Source organism: Leopardus geoffroyi, chromosome D2 (assembly GCF_018350155.1).
Source record: "Leopardus geoffroyi isolate Oge1 chromosome D2, O.geoffroyi_Oge1_pat1.0, whole genome shotgun sequence".
Lineage (NCBI taxonomy): Eukaryota > Metazoa > Chordata > Mammalia > Carnivora > Felidae > Leopardus > Leopardus geoffroyi.
The window spans coordinates 62,703,213-62,719,476 of NC_059334.1; the positions used below are offsets into that span (position 1 = coordinate 62,703,213).

A 16,264-nucleotide genomic window follows, 5' to 3' on the forward strand; every position below is an offset into this window, starting at 1 on the left:
CAGTCAGAGAAGAGCATGAGACTCTCGATGTCTCAGGGTCTATGTTGGGTGTCGAGATTAAATTAAAAAATTAAAAAAAATAGATATAACAAAATCACAGGTATTTGGGAAAAATATTAAAAAGTATCACCTAGGGGCGCCTGGGTGGCGCAGTCGGTTGGGCGTCCGACTTCAGCCAGGTCACGATCTCGCGGTCCGTGAGTTCGAGCCCCGCGTCGGGCTCTGGGCTGATGGCTCAGAGCCTGGAGCCTGTTTCCGATTCTGTGTCTCCCTCTCTCTCTGCCCCTCCCCCGTTCATGCTCTGTCTCTCTCTGTCCCAAAAATAAATAAACGTTGAAAAAAAAAATTTAAAAAAAAAAAAAAAAAAAAGTATCACCTATAATCCTTTAACCTGTAAACATCTCATTTCCTTACAGCATGTTTTCTTTCTTTTTTTTTTTTAGTGTTTATTCTTGAGAGAGAGAGTGAGAGCAAGGGAGGGGCTGAGAAAGAGGAGACACAGAATCCAAAGCAGGCTCCAGGCTCTGAGCTGTCAGCACAGAGCCCAACGCGGGGCTCGAGCCCACAAACCGTGAGATCATGACCTGAACCAAAGTCAGACACTTAATGGACTGAGCCACCAAGGCGCCCCCAGCATGTTTTATTTTCATCTTGTAAAAGTACAGTTGAACCTCAGAGCCACACTACTGAGTATCCTGTACTTTTAAAAACCAGGATGATCTTCTAGGCTCTAAGTCTTTGTGATTTGTAGGGATGTCACCTTGTTTGGAAAATGTGGAGATAGTTTCTCCAAACAGATTCCTAGTAATTTTGTTGCCCTTGATGCATTTTACTCAATTGTTTTCCAAAGGGAAATCAACCGAAGTCACACCCAGGCTCCAGAGGCAGAACCACCTGGGCCCAATCCTGATTCTGCTACTTCTTCGCCCAGTGGCCTTAGGCGAGTCATTTACCCGCTGAACCTCCAAGGGTGCTGTGGGGCTTGGTTGCTCGCTGGGGTGGGATGAGGGCTTGCTAGGCTGGGTGGAGGGGGCTCCTTACTCTTCCTGGGGTTCCTCCCTGGGGTTCAGGATTTGAGCAAACACTGCTGTACTTAAATGCAACCAAACGGCAAAGCAAGAAAGAACTGACCTGGGGCACCTGGAGGTCCTGGTGGTCCCATGGCTCCAGGAGGGCCCGGGGGCCCTGGGACAGTGATCGTCGATGACCCCTCTGGAAACAGAAGACACATGCAACAGGGACCCTCACTCTTCTTGCTTAGAGGTGCTGGGACCCAGGCCATACTGTGGGCAGGTCAGGCTAGCGCCTCCTGCTGTCATTACCTCTGACCAGAGAGCCCTTCCCTGCCTGCCCTCCAAAGCCCAGACGAGTGCTGCTTGGAGGGCGCTAAGGCAGAGCCAGGGAGGATGTCCAGGACATGGGAGAAAGTCACAGGGAGAAGACCCCTCCTGGGCCTGCCTACCTGAGGTCACAATTCTGCCTGGAGATCCAGGTTCACCTGGGAGGGGAGGAAAAGGAGAACAGTCATTCCCAGGTTCAGCTGGTGGCTCCATAAATCACTTCCAAGGCTACTGATGGAGTTTGAGAGCCACTCCTGTGGCTCCAACCTGTGGGCTAAAGGCATTTTAATGAGCTGAAGGGGAGCACACAGGATGCATTAAGCACCAGTCTCTCTGCCAGAGACCCTGAGGCCACATCAGGCTTCCTGGTCCACTTTAGCTTTAGGAAAAGCCAGCACTCTGCAGAGGAGCGTCCTTGGAGGATGTGGGAGTCTGCCTCTCCGCAAGGCCAGAAGGAGGCTGACCTACAGTCAGCCACGCTCCCACACTGGGCCTCTCGGGCTCTTGCTGGGATTTGCCTTAGATGGAAAACTCCCAAGAGGTCAAAGGACAGAGGCAGTAAGTCTGAGGGGTAGAGCCTGGTCTCCAGAGTGCCCCTCAGGATGCCACTTCCAGGACTGTAATGGGGGTTGTGCAGAGTCGAGGGAGGGTGTGAGTTACACAAAGTTTGACAGGTTTCTCTTCTGCCCGAGTCTGAAGAGGGTCGAAAATGCAAATGTGGGTGGAGGACTTCCAACAAGGGGATTTCAGGCTCACACTTCCCCAAACTTTATAGACCACTGGATGCTGCCTCCACGAAGCATCTCTTGGGACTGTAAATGCACAGACTCTGGGGAACTGAGTGAGCAGAGTGGGGGACAGAAAAGCCCTCCCCCGGGGATTCCTCGGGGGCCTCTTCCATAATTTCCCATGGTCTGTGGGCAATTCCATCACTCACACACTGAGGGAGAGTACGAACCTCCTTGGAGGAAGTAGAGGGTGGTCTCTGCTTGCTATGGGCCAGTCCTTGGGGTCAAGGCCAAGAGGAGAAAGCACTGGTGTTTGGCCTGTGTTCCACCACAATCCAGTGTTGGGTGAAATGTCCACCTCTTGTGCACACTGCCCAGGGAGGGTCTACAATCCCTCTTGGACAAGAAGTCACAGGCCCTCGGGAAAGACAGGGTGTCTGGTTTCCTCAGGGTGTCTGGTTTCCCCAAAACTAGTGGTCTCTTACTAAAGGTGCAGTCAATCCATGAGCAGATCTATGGACCCAGAGGTATGTCTGCCAGGGAGGTAGGAACTCAGTTGTGATTATTTTGGAATTACATTTATTTATCCCAGAAGAACTCCCTGGCCCAGTTAGTCACTGGAAATAGTTTCTAGAAAGTAGTAATTTTATTCCTAGGGTCTCCCCAAGATGATAGTGACTGCTCAAGACAGCACAGCTCCGCAGGATGTCAGGACTTGGGAGTGTGGAGTCACAGGGACGGGTGGAGAAAGACTGTTTATCCCTGGACTGGCTCAGGGTTGGTATCTAATGGTTACAGAACTGGACAATGGCAGAGAAGAACAGGAGGAGAGCATCTCCCTGCATGTAGGGTTAGCGTGCTGGCCCTGGGCAGACCCCTCCCCTGAAGAAGACTTTCCCTCTTAGGACTCAGGCTTTGCCCTCTAAGGGCCATCTGAGGTACTCCTCCCTGCCTGCATCAAAGCCTCCTGAGAAAAGAACGTGGGGCCCCAGCCACACTGAGGCCCCAGTGAATGGAAAGGATGAAGGTGGTCCCTATTCCAGGGAAGGGTCATGCTAGGTGTGCGGGTGGGGGACCAATCCTGAGCCAGGGAGACAGAGAACAGATGGGGACATTTTAGAGGAGATGGAAAGGCTTTGAGGGGCTGCATGCTTCCAGATCCTCCTCCAACAATGGCCTGGAGACATCTGGTACCAGGGAGGGCTCAGGACTGTGGGGTCAGGAGGTGTGTGTGGGGGGGGGGGGGGCAGGCTGGAGGGAGGGTGTGAGGATTCAGGACTAGTGATCCAAACAAATCCCTGGTTCCCTAGCTTCCCGGCTTTCTGCTAAAGCCACTAGATGCCACTGTTGATCCAGGCTCTGGCCAGAGAGGGGCTCCCTCCTGCCAGCCTCTCCCCTCCTGCAAAAAAATGGCTAGTGAGAAGAAAGAATATCTGCTTTGGAAAATCACTTACCTTTAGCTCCTGGTCGGCCGGGGGTTCCAGGAAGTCCTGATGTGATTAAAAACAAGTCAGTCCAGGTGATTAAGGCCAGGAGATTCCAGACCCCTCTGGTAGTAACTGTGCTCTGTCACTGGGCAAAGCCTTAAGCGCTGCTGAAACATGGTTCTGCCTTCTGCTTTAGCCTGGGGGCCCCTCGGAGGAGCCCCTTGCTCTGAGCCCTTCCCCCTCTCTGCGAAATGGAGTGACCACTGGGCTTGAGGACATGGGCTCAGCTTTGGGGGATCCCAAGGAGTCTGGATTATGAGCCTCTTATAGCCTGCCACTCAGCCATGGTCCCCTCCCTCTGCGGCTGGTGGTGGGCCAAGCTCTACCAGGAGCAAGTGAAGGAGGTCCCTGTGGCACTCAGCTTTTGTGGGGACATCTGCTGCTTGGTGTCATTTTACATCTTTGCCTAATTTCTTTTAGGAGTTGGAGCTGGGCATGGTGACAATCTCTCAAACCCAAATGTCAACACCAGTGCAATCATAGGACAGACTCTGACACTGAAGCTGTCCCAGAGATACTGGGCCTCACATGAGGTGGGCTCCCCTCTCCTGCCCCACCATTGCGGAGACCAGGCCTCTGGGAGCCCAGCAGGGCTCCTGTGCCTGAAGCGTCCTCTCCCGAGGTCCTGCACCAGTGACTGGGCAGACAGAATCGGCACATGATTTGGCCTGGTTTCTCCAGAATGGCTTTCTAGATTGTTCTCTGTGTATTTTTCCTTCCTAATATGTTTCTTATGACTCACAGTGAAAGAACCTGAACTAGTTTTTTCCAGGGGAGTGCAGGGAGGAGAGGAAACTCTTAAGGTGACTGGAAAGGCATTTGCGGAAAGCTGGAAGCAGGAGGCTGGGCAGGTGGCATCTGGAGGTGGGAAGGGCCTGATGACTCACCCTGAGGTCCCTGAGGTCCTGTGAGACCTGCGGAAAAGAGAACACATGAGAGAGATTGAGAGAGAGAGAGAGATGAAGGACTGAGGAGCCACACCTTCGGCTGCGGGAGGACAAACTCAGGATGCTCCCCACACTGGACAAAGAGCTGTTCTTTGGGCTTTGCAAGGAAGTGACCACTGCTCCATCAGGCAATGGTTCTTAGCCTGCTTGGAGTCCTAGACTCTTTGGCATCTGAGAGTGATGAACCCAGAAAGCTCATACAGTCATGGATCCCCAATGCTGCCCCCCAAATCCCCTCCCTTGGTGCTCCCCATCTGTGCACCCACCAAAGGAGCCAGGAGGCACCCCTGTTCCAGCAGCCCCCTTGTCGAATGCTGCCTTGCCTCACAGCTCTCTGGCTTGCTTTGGTCTGACCCTCCCGTAACCCTGCAGCTCTGGCTCCTGCTGGGCCTTCAGGTGGAAACCCTAACAGTGGGCTTTCTACTCAGACTGGTGTTGATGAGTGTCCAGGTATGGCCAGAGAGGAGGTGGGTGGAGGGGACGGGCTCAGAGGAGCAAGGCATGGAAATGGCCGTAAACTGCATTTTTTAAGAGATTCCTTGCTCCTTTCTAGAACTCCCAGCTTTCTGTTAATCTCTGCTAATGAACCGTGAACCTCTCTCTTCCAAGTTGCCAGAGTTGGTGACCCAGTGGTGTCAGAACCCAGTCACTGAACACGGCACCAGCCAGCTGGTGTGGCCACTCCCTGCTGAAATGCTGGAGGAAAATGGGCTAAGGCACACACATTCACGTGTATACACACACACACACAGGCCGTAGCTCCCTTTTGCCACTCTGTTACCTGGCTTTCCTGGGTCTCCAGAAGGCCCTGGTGGGCCACGGGTTCCAGGCATCCCTGTCAGACCCTGTTCACCTAGAGAGAGCATGAGATAAAGAAGGGTTTTCCTTTTAGGAAAGCTGAGCCGGCCGGCACATCTGAGCCTATGGTTTCTGGGGTTTTACTAATTTGCTGGCAGGTGGAAAGGAGAAGGGAAGTAAGACCTGGGCCTCATGGGGGTCCTGCTGCCTTATGATTAAGGGGACTGGGGACTGCATGCTGGGATGTGGGCAGGGCAGGGCCAGGCAGTGAGCACGAGGAGAGCAGATCTGCAACCCACCTCTTGGGCCTTGGTGTCCATCAGGGCCAGCAGGTCCTAGGAAAGCAGAACCACATGTCACCAGTTACCCCAAGAGCTACTTTTGGGCCTCCCTCCCTCGATGGCCCCACGGGCTTCAGCCAGTTGTCTCCCAGGCGGGAGCCCGTGAAGCCCTTCCCACAGCTGCTGACCACGGATGCCACTTTCTCCCTGGCCTCTTCCCCTAAACCAGGGATTGTGTATTTTCCTGCAGAGAACTAACGGGTCAGCAACTCCCCATTGCATCCCCAGGGCCTACTGCAGACTCAGCATGCACCAGATGCTCAATAAATGCCTGCCTCGTTTACTCAAGCTCCTGGAAGTCAAAGTCCTCCAAGTCCTCTCCTCTGCTCTGGGTGTTACGCTAACCTTTGTCCAAAGTGGCGTCCTTCTGGGACCGTATCTTGCTTTCTCCCACCCCTTTGTCTCTCCTCACTTGTGTTGTCTCTGCAGAGACTTTTCCAAAATGACCATGATGAAATCTTCCTTGCTTTGTAAGGCCACGTGAAATGCCTCCTCCTTCATTTCTAGTAGGAAGGAATCTCTCTCTGCCATCCCTCATAGCACTCTGGGCCTTTCAGGGCACCTGTCCCTTCTACAAGCTTTATCTCCCCTTGCGGGAGGTAAAGCATTTTACTTGCCCCACATGGCATCCTGCATACAGTCAGAGCCTCCTCTCTGTGTTACATGAACGGGAAACTGAACATACCACATCCCCACTGGTGGAGCTTAAACCCTTTTGGGACTTGGTGCTAAATGTTCCGCCCTCTGAGGGTTGTTGGTCAGCTTCCAAGTCCTGGCTGACAAGCACCTTGCTAAGGGTCAGCAAAATGGTTAAACCCTGGATCTGGCTGTGACACCAGCTCTGGAGTACCAGGGTTATGCCGGGAACAGTGTGGGTTCTAAGGGACCTCAATGCATATCTGTCCTCCCCAGGGGCCCAAGTGGCCTCGAGGCAGGGACCAGGCTGGATGGGCCACCAACCCCCAGCAGTGACAAACCCAGAGACAGAAACAGCCTGCACATGGGCCCTCAGACAGACTGGAGAACAGGACACGCAGCTCTAGAAGCAGGCTCTCGGCTCTCTGACCTCGACTGGAAGGGGCAAACCCACTGCATCCGTTCCTTTGGAACACTCACCCATTGCCCCTTTAGCTCCAGGCTCACCCACGGCGCCAGGCAAACCTCTCAAGCCGGGCTCGCCTGCAAAGGAAACAGGCTTGCTGACTGGGACTTCCACGACACGCGTGTTCCCCACCCCCAAGACTGCCACCTCCCCAACCAGAGGAGCTGGAGTAACAAACAGAGGCTGCGGACACAGCCCCTGCTTAGATTCTATGGTCAGGGTCCCCGGGCAGCAGACACAGGCAGGTCCGGAGCCACGTCCGGTCTGAAGGGATGTGCAGATGAATCATTTCCCTGGCAGCACAGAGCTGCCCCTGTAGCCAAAGCACCGTTTCTATGGATTTTTTAGGCATTCGAGCTGGCAGAAGGTTAAGCAGATGAGAGGCTTGCAAGTAGTGTCAACTTTCTGCTGCTCTGGGAAGAGCCTAATTTCCCCAACTGGATCCCCCGAAATAATCCAAGACGATCATAAACTCTCTTTCCTGTTCCAAACATTTACCGTCTGGACTATACGTACATTTTGATACTGGTTTCTACTCCATTCATTGTTTTTTATTTTATCCTGTCTTGTGCTTTCTCCCTAGATTACAAGTTTCCCGAAGGTTTTTAGACAGAGCTTCTGCCTCATATTTGTGTATTTCTTTCCACCTCCAGTGCCCGCTGGGTTTACAAGAAGTCTTTAGTGGATGAAATCAGATTCCTGTGCAAGACTGACCTGTGAGGCCTCGGGGTCCTTTCTCCCCCTGGTCACCTGAAACAGACATGGGGCAGGGTGGGGTGGCAGGAAGCAGCAGTCGGAGCAAGGAAAACACCCTCACTCAGTGAGAGGGACCCTGGCTACAAACAGTTCTCACTGTGCTCTTGAGTTGCTGCCAGCAGAATGTCAGTGAGACCCAGGCACTGCTGAGGCCAAGGAGCTCGCTCTCCCCCGGGGTCAGGATGCCCCCCCCAAACTACCCCAGCCCCTGCTGTTGCACAGTGAGTGCCATGAGTGCAAGGAGAGCCAGACGAAAGAGGACGTGCCTCAACACTGCATCCTGACCACCCTGCGGGCCACCCGACCACAGTGCTTGTGACATAGGTGCTCGGTTTCCCCTCTTCCTGCCTTAGTTTCCCTATCTGAGAGGCTGGGCTAGAATGAGCTCTCAGGTCCAATCCTGGACCCTGAGACAGGTTCCCATCGGGGCTCCCAGGAGTCAGGCGGACTATGGGGATGTCTGAGCAGTGGCAACATACCTTTGGGTCCTGGTGATCCCATGGGACCTTTGTCACCTGAAAAGGTAAGGGACAACTCTGTGTAAGGAGCCCCAGAGGGGATGACCAAAGGGGCAGACAGAGGGGCAGACAGGCTCTCTGCCATCCTGACCTGCCTTCTGCTTATGTACCTGCCAGCCCATACAGCTGCTGGTCACATCCACTGGCCCCTTCCTGCCCCACCGCCCAGACCTCCTTCTTGAGTGAGTGGCATTTACAGGGTGTCATCCCCTTCCCCAAGCTCACCTTTGACACCAGGGAGTCCAACTTCACCTCGGAGCCCTTGGGGACCTACAGAGCCTGCAAGCAAAGGCAACCATGCAGCTAGGTGAGTGGCCTGATGGACCGATGGACATGGACACAGGCAGAGACATGCACACGCACACACACACACAGGTGCACGCACAGCCTGGGGTAAAGTCAAGGGCTGCTCTCCACAGACTCCTCCCCACAACCCTGCTACATCATCCCGGCCCAGTTCCTTGCCCTAGCGTGACAGGCCCTGATGTAAGGACACCTCATGGGGCCATGGCAGAAACACTGGTCCGCATTACAGTGTGGGCTACAGCTCAAGATTCCCAAGACAGCAGAAGGGCTCTGGCCCACAGGGAGGAGGTGGCCACAGGGACTTTGCTCAGGTGCAAGCAGGACAGTAAGTGCCTGCTGCTGAAGCTGCCGGAGGGCCATGCGCCCTGAGCCAGGTCAGCACGGATCTCCCCGAAACCACTGGGAACCTGACCTCAGCTTCAGGGGACACGTGTATGGACGGGAGTTTTGGACCTCTGGAAGGCTCCATATAATTGCTTCTTTTGCTTTAAAAATGTGTTTCTTTTTAGCATCCCTTTCTTTTCCCAGAAACAGCATCTATTTTTACAAGCAGCACACTGACCTGGGGGACCCCGTGGGCCAGGAGAACCACTGGAACCTGAGAAGAAAGACAAGACCACAATCATCAGGGGCGAGCCACAGGCCAGGGACATGTGACCCCACAGTGAGGGGCAGGTGGGGGCTCACTTCCAAGTGAGGGCTGTGTGTGTGTGAGCATTGCCCACACAGTGTGGGTTCGTGCCCAGACCCCAAGTCAGTGGGTCTGAGAGGGACCCCAGTGCAAAGTTCTCCTGAGAGAGGACACTACAGCTGGTGGGATCGAGAGACCCCTGCTCCTTCCCGGTCAGAGTAGAACATGTGGGCCCGGGCAGCAGCAGGGAGGGGAGATGGGCATCAAACTGAGAAGGCCCCGTTCTCCCTGAGCCGTCCAGACATAATGCTTTTGAAGGAGTGCAATTGGGCAGCTGTCAGGTGAGGAACTTAATCTGACTTGGGACTTCCTGACCCATCCACCCACTTAGGGGCCACATAACAGGGCCACTGAAGAGAGACAGAAACATGGTCCCAAAAATTCCAGCCCTGGGGTCAGTTCCAGCCCTGACCCCCCCAGGCACTCCTTTGTGGGGGGGGGGCTCTCTGGGCCCATTGTCCCTGCAGCAGGTTAGGGCCGTCAGGACCCACTGCCTGGACCTCTGTGATCCGTACCATCCTGGCACTTGACTTACCTTTGGGACCCACAGAACCTGGGACACCAGGTGGGCCCTGAACACCGGGTTCACCAGCAGCCCCTGGGGAGAAAGCAGAGGATGCTCAGTTTGCTCGCCCACCCAGCCTGGCAGTGTCATTTGTGGGCAATACTTCCCAACTGCTGGTGGTTTCTGATCCATCAGATACCTCCTTGAGGCCACAAAGCTGCAAAACACCTTCAGTTTCTACCCCCAGAGCCTTTATAGCCCATGAGGTCTGGCCCACAGGAGCCACTCAATAAATATTTGTTGCCTGGTTGAACAATATTTTTAAGACAAAGAGGAGCTAAAAATAAAGCTCTTGCTCGTGCTCTTTTGGCATTGTGAGAATTTCTAGAATCTGTGCCTGGTTTCATCTGATGAAAGCTGACTCCTGGTTAAGAATCTAGTTGTAGGGGCGCCTGGGTGGCGCAGTCGGTTGAGCGTCCGACTTCAGCCAGGTCACGATCTCGCGGTCCGTGAGTTCGAGCCCCGCGTCGGGCTCTGGGCTGATGGCTCAGAGTCTGGAGCCTGTTTCCGATTCTGTGTCTCCCTCTCTCTCTGCCCCTCCCCCGTTCATGCTCTGTCTCTCTCTGTCCCAAAAATAAATAAACGTTAAAAAAAAAAAAAAAAAAAAAAAGAATCTAGTTGTAAAATCTTCCCAGCCTCCTCCAGGGCTGGGCCTGTGTCTAGGTCTTTCTATCTCTCCTTCCCTGCCTATTTCCAGCCATGAAGGTTTGAGGGCCCACCACCCTTCTCCACCTTTGGTCAGGCTCTGCCCTGAGCCCTTTACCTCAGACCTGACTCTGCACTGCCTACTTGGGACGACCCTTTCTCCTTGTGACCACCTTCTTTGTGGATTCTGAACGCTGCAGGTTCTTAGATTCAGACCCAAACCCACAGCCCAGCCCACACCCCCATTAGAGTGTGGTCTTCACAGGGCCTGGCACAGAGCCTGGCTCGAGGTAGCTGCTCCGTAAAGGCCATTGAAAGAAGGAGGGAGAAAGATGTGAGAAGGAGGCATGGATATAGCTAACCCTCCTGGTAAAGGAAGAGCCTCTTACCTCTGTCCCCTTTCTCTCCAAACCCAGGAGGCCCTGCTTCACCACGAGGTCCCATGGGGCCTTCTCGTCCTCTCTGGCCCATGGGACCCTCCATGCCAGGCTCTCCTGAAGAAAGGAACCTCAGAGTTAGGAGCCAGTGCCCATGGCTAAGGGCTCCATTGGCAGCATCTCACATGATCAAGAGGCCCTCTGCTCCTCCGTCTGGACACTCGGGCTTCTGGTGGGCTCCAGCCCGGCCCCCATTGCCTCTTTCTCACTGCTCCTGGGCCACAGCACACCCTTGCCCCAGGGCCCACGGCTGCTCCCTCTGCCTAGAGCATTCCCCGCCCCCCCCATCTCCCCATGCCTGGCTCCCTCACCATCTTCAAGTCTGTTTAAATGGCACCTTCTCAGTGAGGCCTTATTCAAATTTACCCCCTCAGTGTGCAGTGCCATGTGTGGCTCTGTCTTTCCCGTTTCATGATCTACCTCCTACCCTGCTCTGGACTTCATTAATTTATCGTGTCTTTCTCCCCAACCCAAACATAAGCAGCGATTTCTGTTTTGTTCACCAATGTCTCCCCGGCTCCTAAAACAGGGTCTGGCACAGAGCAGGCGCTTAATGAAATGTTTACTGAATGAATGAGTAAGGGGAATAAGAGAATGGAAAAAGCGGCTCTTACCCACACTGCCTTTTTGTCCCTTTGGTCCTTCTGGACCTGGGTGGCCCAAGAGCCCAGGGATGCCTGTGGACACACAACGACACCTGAGCCCTGTTTTCCCCTAGAACCCGGGAGCCAGGGACAAGCAGCCCGCAATACCAGCACGCCATCAGAGGTTACATACCTGGAGTCCCCGGGAGCCCCCGATCTCCTGTGGGGACAGAGATAAAAGAAGTCAGACAGAGGACTTGTGCCTGTTGCCTAAAGGAACCACCGGGAGAACATAGGATTGCCACATTTAGTAATTATATGGGATGCTTAGTTCAGTTTGCATTGCAGATAAATACTGAGTAAATTTCTAAGGTAAGTATGTTTAATGTGATATTTGGGACACACTTACAGTGCAAAATTATTTATCTGCAATTCAAATTTAAAGTCTTGTATTTTATGGCAAGCACAGAGTCAGGGACTCCAGGACCAACGGTCCTCCTCGCCATCGTGGTCAGGAGGGGTGTGTGGCCTGCAAGCTGGAGCCTTGGGGAAGGGGGCTGATGTAGTTACCCAGGCTGGGGTAGGGGTGGCAGGGAATCCCCAAGAGAAGTGGATGGCCATCAAGCAGACGAACCCCCAATTCCTGCACTGAGATCTCTCGGGAAGGGAGGTAAAGGTGGGGATAGAGGGACGACTCTGTCTCTTGAACCGTGGCTCTCAGCATGGACTCTGCACCACCAGCCTCAGAACCACCTGGGGCGATCAAGACCCTAGACTCCAGGCCCCACATCTGCCGAATCAGAGGCTCTGGGAGTGGGGCCCAGAGTCTTCTGGCAACCCTCTTACCCACTGAAGTTTGAGAACCCCCCTCAGCTAGAACAAGGGGTGCTGCTGTGGTCATTGGGATTGGAAACCTCTTCCACCCGTGGGCCTGTCCCACTGACTGTCAAACCACTTTTCTAAGGAAAGAGATCAATTTCCTACAGCGTATCAATGAGTGTCACACAAGTTAGCACATGATTGTCCCTCAACTAACACTGTGGGGCACCTTTTCCTGTGTATATGTCCTGTCTCCCTGCCAGACTGCCCACCCCTGCAGGTAGGTGGCACTGCCCCAACTGGAGTCCCCCCCCCCAGGAGCCCCCCTCCTAAGACCCCTGGGAGCAGGCTCCTCAGCTGCAATGGTGGTTCCTGACCTGGTTCATCAGAATTAACCTAGGGGGAGGAGGATCCAGTCCCAGAGGATCTGATTCCTGGCAGGACCCAGGAATCTGTATTTCTAGAAATCCCCCCAAGGATTGTGTATAGTAGCAGGTCCTCAGGCTGCCCTTTGTTGCTGAGGGAGATGCAGATCCTTGATGCAGATCCCTTGTCCTTGTCCGGGAAGTCCCTAGAACCCTGAGAAGGGACAAGGGACAGTGCTGCCCCAGAGACATAGAGCCCTGCTCTGTCACTAAGCCCTCCGACCTCAAAAGCCCAAGGGTCTGCAAGTCCTACACGGAGGGGAGCTGGCCCAGAAGACTGGGTGTGGGGGAATCAGACGCAGGCTGCTCATTTTAAACCAGCCCTTACTGATACTTTAGGTTAAAATCTCCACATTTGATTTACCTTTAGGTCCTTGACTTCCCATGTCACCTAAAATCAGAAACACACGAAAACTATGAGGTGGGGTGAGAACCCAAGAGCCACTCTGTCCTGGTGTTTTCGGACCCACAAACGTCACTGTGGTGTGGGCGGGCATGCAGCTTGGTGCCCTTCAGTCTCCGACCACGTCACTGGGGCACGTGGCTGGGCCTCTCTGCAGTGATGCCCAAGGTCCCCTCTTGTTCTAAGATATCCTGACTGTAAAGCCAATTCTCAACCCTCCCGACAGACACCTTAAGATCTTTCTACTGCTCATCCTTCAATTTGGAAAATTTCCACCCAGAAAATCTGTTCCACAGGCAGGAAATGAGAACAGCGTGAGGGCTCAGTCCACCCCAGTACCTTTAGGGCCGGGGCTTCCTCGGAGATTTCCTACGAGAGAAGGTAACATGGAGTTAGCTGCACAGCTTGTACGTGTGTGTCACACACACACACACACACACACACACACACACACACACACGTGTGCATACACACGACGGGGTGGGGGGGGGCACCGCGGTCTGGGGGAAGACAGAAGCTGGGACTAGGAACCAGATTCCAAGGGGTGGTAGTTGTGTGATCTTGGGCAATTCTCCTTCACAGACCTCAGTTTTCCCAGCAGTCAGATGGGATCACAATGCCGGTCCCCCCTCCCAGGATCCCGCACAGGACGGAGGGAGCACAGGAGCCCGGAAGGCCTTCGCCCTGCCCTGTGCTGTACTCACCGCTCTCCTGTTCCGCCATCAGCTTGCCCTTCACGAACAGCCAGAGCGCCTCCTGCCCGTGGCCGTCAAGTCCCAGTTTCCCCAGGTCGGCCCCGACGCCGGGCGCGGCACCCTGCAGCCGGTCCTTGTTGCTCCGCTCCACCTTCTCGTCGTAGAGCAGCACCCCGCTCCGGCTCTGCTCCAGCTCGGCCACCCGTGCCTTCAGTGCCCTCACCTCCTCCGCTGAGACAGGCGGACAGAGGCCGGTCAGCCAGGTGGGGCCTCCCAGCCGGCGGCACCCTCCCAGCCTGCAGCACACCCCGAGGTGGGCCTGACGTGGGGCTCTGGGGACCTTTGGCCGGAATCTGTACAGAGACCACGTGTCGTGACCACCAGTGGGGGCAGCTGCTCAAAATGGTAACCACGCCCTGAAGAAACCGGGCCTGGGACTCTTCTCACAGGAGGAGGCCACAGAGCAGTCCCCCATCCTCCCTGGGGGCTGCTGCGAGAGCCGACAGAGACCCATAGGGGTGCTTGGAAAAGGTGAAAATCAAAAAGGCCCTGAGCACGCACAGCCTGATGATTACAGGCAGCCAAATGCGTAGCAGGCTGTGACAGGGACGGAGGGCCCTGGCCTGGGAGCCACACCAGAACCCCAGTTCTGCCACCAAGTGGCCGTGGGACCTGGACCGAGTGCCTCCAGTCCTGCCACTGAGTGGCTGTGGGACCCGGACCGAGTACCTCTGGAGCCTGGCTCCCCACCTGCAGTAATGAGGAGTCCTCCCCGATTGCCTCTGGCCCCTGGATCTCTGACACGCGGGACACTCACTGCCCCTCCAGGCGGGCAGTGAGGCCTGGTGTCCTGCCACTGTCCCCACGTACCCAGAGCAATAAGGCCGAACAGCAGCCCCAGGAGCAGCAGCCAGGTGAGCAGCAGGCCCAGCAGCCACTTCCACCAGCTGCAGCAGGAGCCACAGGGGCACCAGGCTGGTGCCGCCCCCCACGGGCCCCCTCCGCCACCACCTTTGCCGCCACCTCCGCCTCTACCGCTGCCTCCGCGGTGACTGTAGCTGTGAACATCTGTGGAAGACAAAGGAGGGGTAAGGGGAAGGCAGTAGGCTCCTGCCCTCTTCCCTCCAAATTCTGGAGTTTTCGGTGACTTCCTGGGGGCCTGAGTGAATGCTAGTCGGGGCTGGCAGCTCCAAAGTGGGCAAGGCTGGCTCCTGGAACACACACAGGGCCACAGCTGGGGAAGAGCACACATGGGACAAGCCTGGGCTAGAGGTGTATGACCCAGTGGAGGTCCCTTCACCTGTTCCCTTTCTCATAAAGTGGGGTTAAAAGATTCCCCACTTCATAGAATGCTTGTTGATGAAAGGAGGTAAGGCAGGTACGGGCATTAGCAGAGGATGCAGCCCAAAGCACTCAGTTTAAAAATCTTGATGATGAGCACGGATTTTGCTACAACTTCCTGAATTTGGTTATGGCCAAACCCAAAGCATTTCCGTCTCCCTCCACACCTGCATTCCGTTGGGCCCCTCAGCTCCTGTGTAATCCCTGCAGTGCCTGAAATTACACTCAGCACTTAAGAGATGGCTGGGAAGCTGCTGCTGCTGCTGCTGCTGCTGCTGCTTCTTCTTTTTTTTAGTGAAAAGGATTTTTAGTGTCTAAAACAGACTGATAACCCTTGGTCTGTTTCCCTCACAAGACTGTGTAAGCAAGTGAGAAAAGTCTAAAGGTCTAGAGATGTGCGTGGTCTTAGAGGCACCCTGAAGCCCAGGCAGGGGGCTCTGGAAGACACAGCAGTGGCTTCTCTGTATTGGGAGACCCTGGACCCTGGACCCTTCTGCAGCCCTGCCCCAGCCCCCTCCAGTGCCCTCCAGTGCCCTCCACCCTGCCTCCTCAGGCCTTCAGGGAAACGCTTTAGAGGTGCAGGGCTCATGTGTGCCCTGGTTCCAGGTGAGGGGGTGGTCATCTGTTCTGTTCATCACAACCAGCCCTCTCAGCTCCTGTCACTGCAGGATCTGCTGTGGCTACCTACCTGCGGAGGTGACCTTGCCCTTTGTGGACACAGTCTTCACGTCCCCTGGAAGGCAAACACCAAGAACACAGGTTTTGACCTGAGCTTTTAAATTTTTGTTAACATTTACTCATTTTTTGAGAGACAGAGAGAGAGAGAGCACGAGCAGGGGAGGGGTAGAGAGAGGAGGAGACACAGAATCTGAAGCAGGCTCCAGGCTCTGAGCTATCAGCACAGAGCCTGATGTGGGGCTTGAACTCACGCACCGTGAGATCACGACCTGAGCTCAAGTCGGACATTTAACCAACTGAGCCACCCAGGCACCCCTGACCTGAGCTTTTAAGCTGCGGAACCACAGGACAGCCTGTGAGTTGACTTTGGGCAAAACCTGAGGTACATGTGCCATCCAAGCACCTTGAGGAATAACACCGTATGGGAACGCTCAAGGACTCAGTCCTTGCTGATGTGATATTTGCGACCATTATATCAATGAAGACCTGGCTGGGCCAGCAATTAATGGTGGGTAAAAAGCAGGATCTTAACTCTCTTGTGACCTAAACCTTTCAAGCCCAAGACATTTTTGGAGTTCCATGTTAGGGGTGACATTTGCACTCAACGATAAATATGTTTATGAGAAATGACTCTCGATTTCTTGGTTAAAGGACTTTG

General features: G+C 54.6%; 1 protein-coding gene across 3 annotated transcripts in view; it reads right to left on the minus strand.

The window, feature by feature from the left end:
* Positions 1 to 16,264, minus strand: part of COL17A1 (collagen type XVII alpha 1 chain) — a 51,584-nt gene that overhangs the window by 10,907 nt on the left and 24,413 nt on the right. For all 3 annotated transcript variants that reach the window (XM_045438810.1, XM_045438808.1, XM_045438809.1), the window contains 20 exons: positions 15,617 to 15,661; positions 14,458 to 14,655; positions 13,597 to 13,818; positions 13,232 to 13,261; positions 12,854 to 12,880; positions 11,439 to 11,465; positions 11,276 to 11,338; positions 10,614 to 10,718; positions 9,550 to 9,612; positions 8,886 to 8,921; positions 8,243 to 8,296; positions 7,979 to 8,014; positions 7,458 to 7,493; positions 6,758 to 6,820; positions 5,600 to 5,635; positions 5,284 to 5,355; positions 4,443 to 4,469; positions 3,523 to 3,558; positions 1,463 to 1,498; positions 1,132 to 1,212 (listed from right to left, as the gene is read on the minus strand). In XM_045438810.1, coding sequence (XP_045294766.1) covers positions 1,132 to 1,212; positions 1,463 to 1,498; positions 3,523 to 3,558; positions 4,443 to 4,469; positions 5,284 to 5,355; positions 5,600 to 5,635; positions 6,758 to 6,820; positions 7,458 to 7,493; positions 7,979 to 8,014; positions 8,243 to 8,296; positions 8,886 to 8,921; positions 9,550 to 9,612; positions 10,614 to 10,718; positions 11,276 to 11,338; positions 11,439 to 11,465; positions 12,854 to 12,880; positions 13,232 to 13,261; positions 13,597 to 13,818; positions 14,458 to 14,655; positions 15,617 to 15,661 — 1,293 coding nt within the window. The remainder of the gene's footprint in view (positions 1 to 1,131; positions 1,213 to 1,462; positions 1,499 to 3,522; positions 3,559 to 4,442; positions 4,470 to 5,283; positions 5,356 to 5,599; positions 5,636 to 6,757; positions 6,821 to 7,457; positions 7,494 to 7,978; positions 8,015 to 8,242; positions 8,297 to 8,885; positions 8,922 to 9,549; positions 9,613 to 10,613; positions 10,719 to 11,275; positions 11,339 to 11,438; positions 11,466 to 12,853; positions 12,881 to 13,231; positions 13,262 to 13,596; positions 13,819 to 14,457; positions 14,656 to 15,616; positions 15,662 to 16,264) is intronic.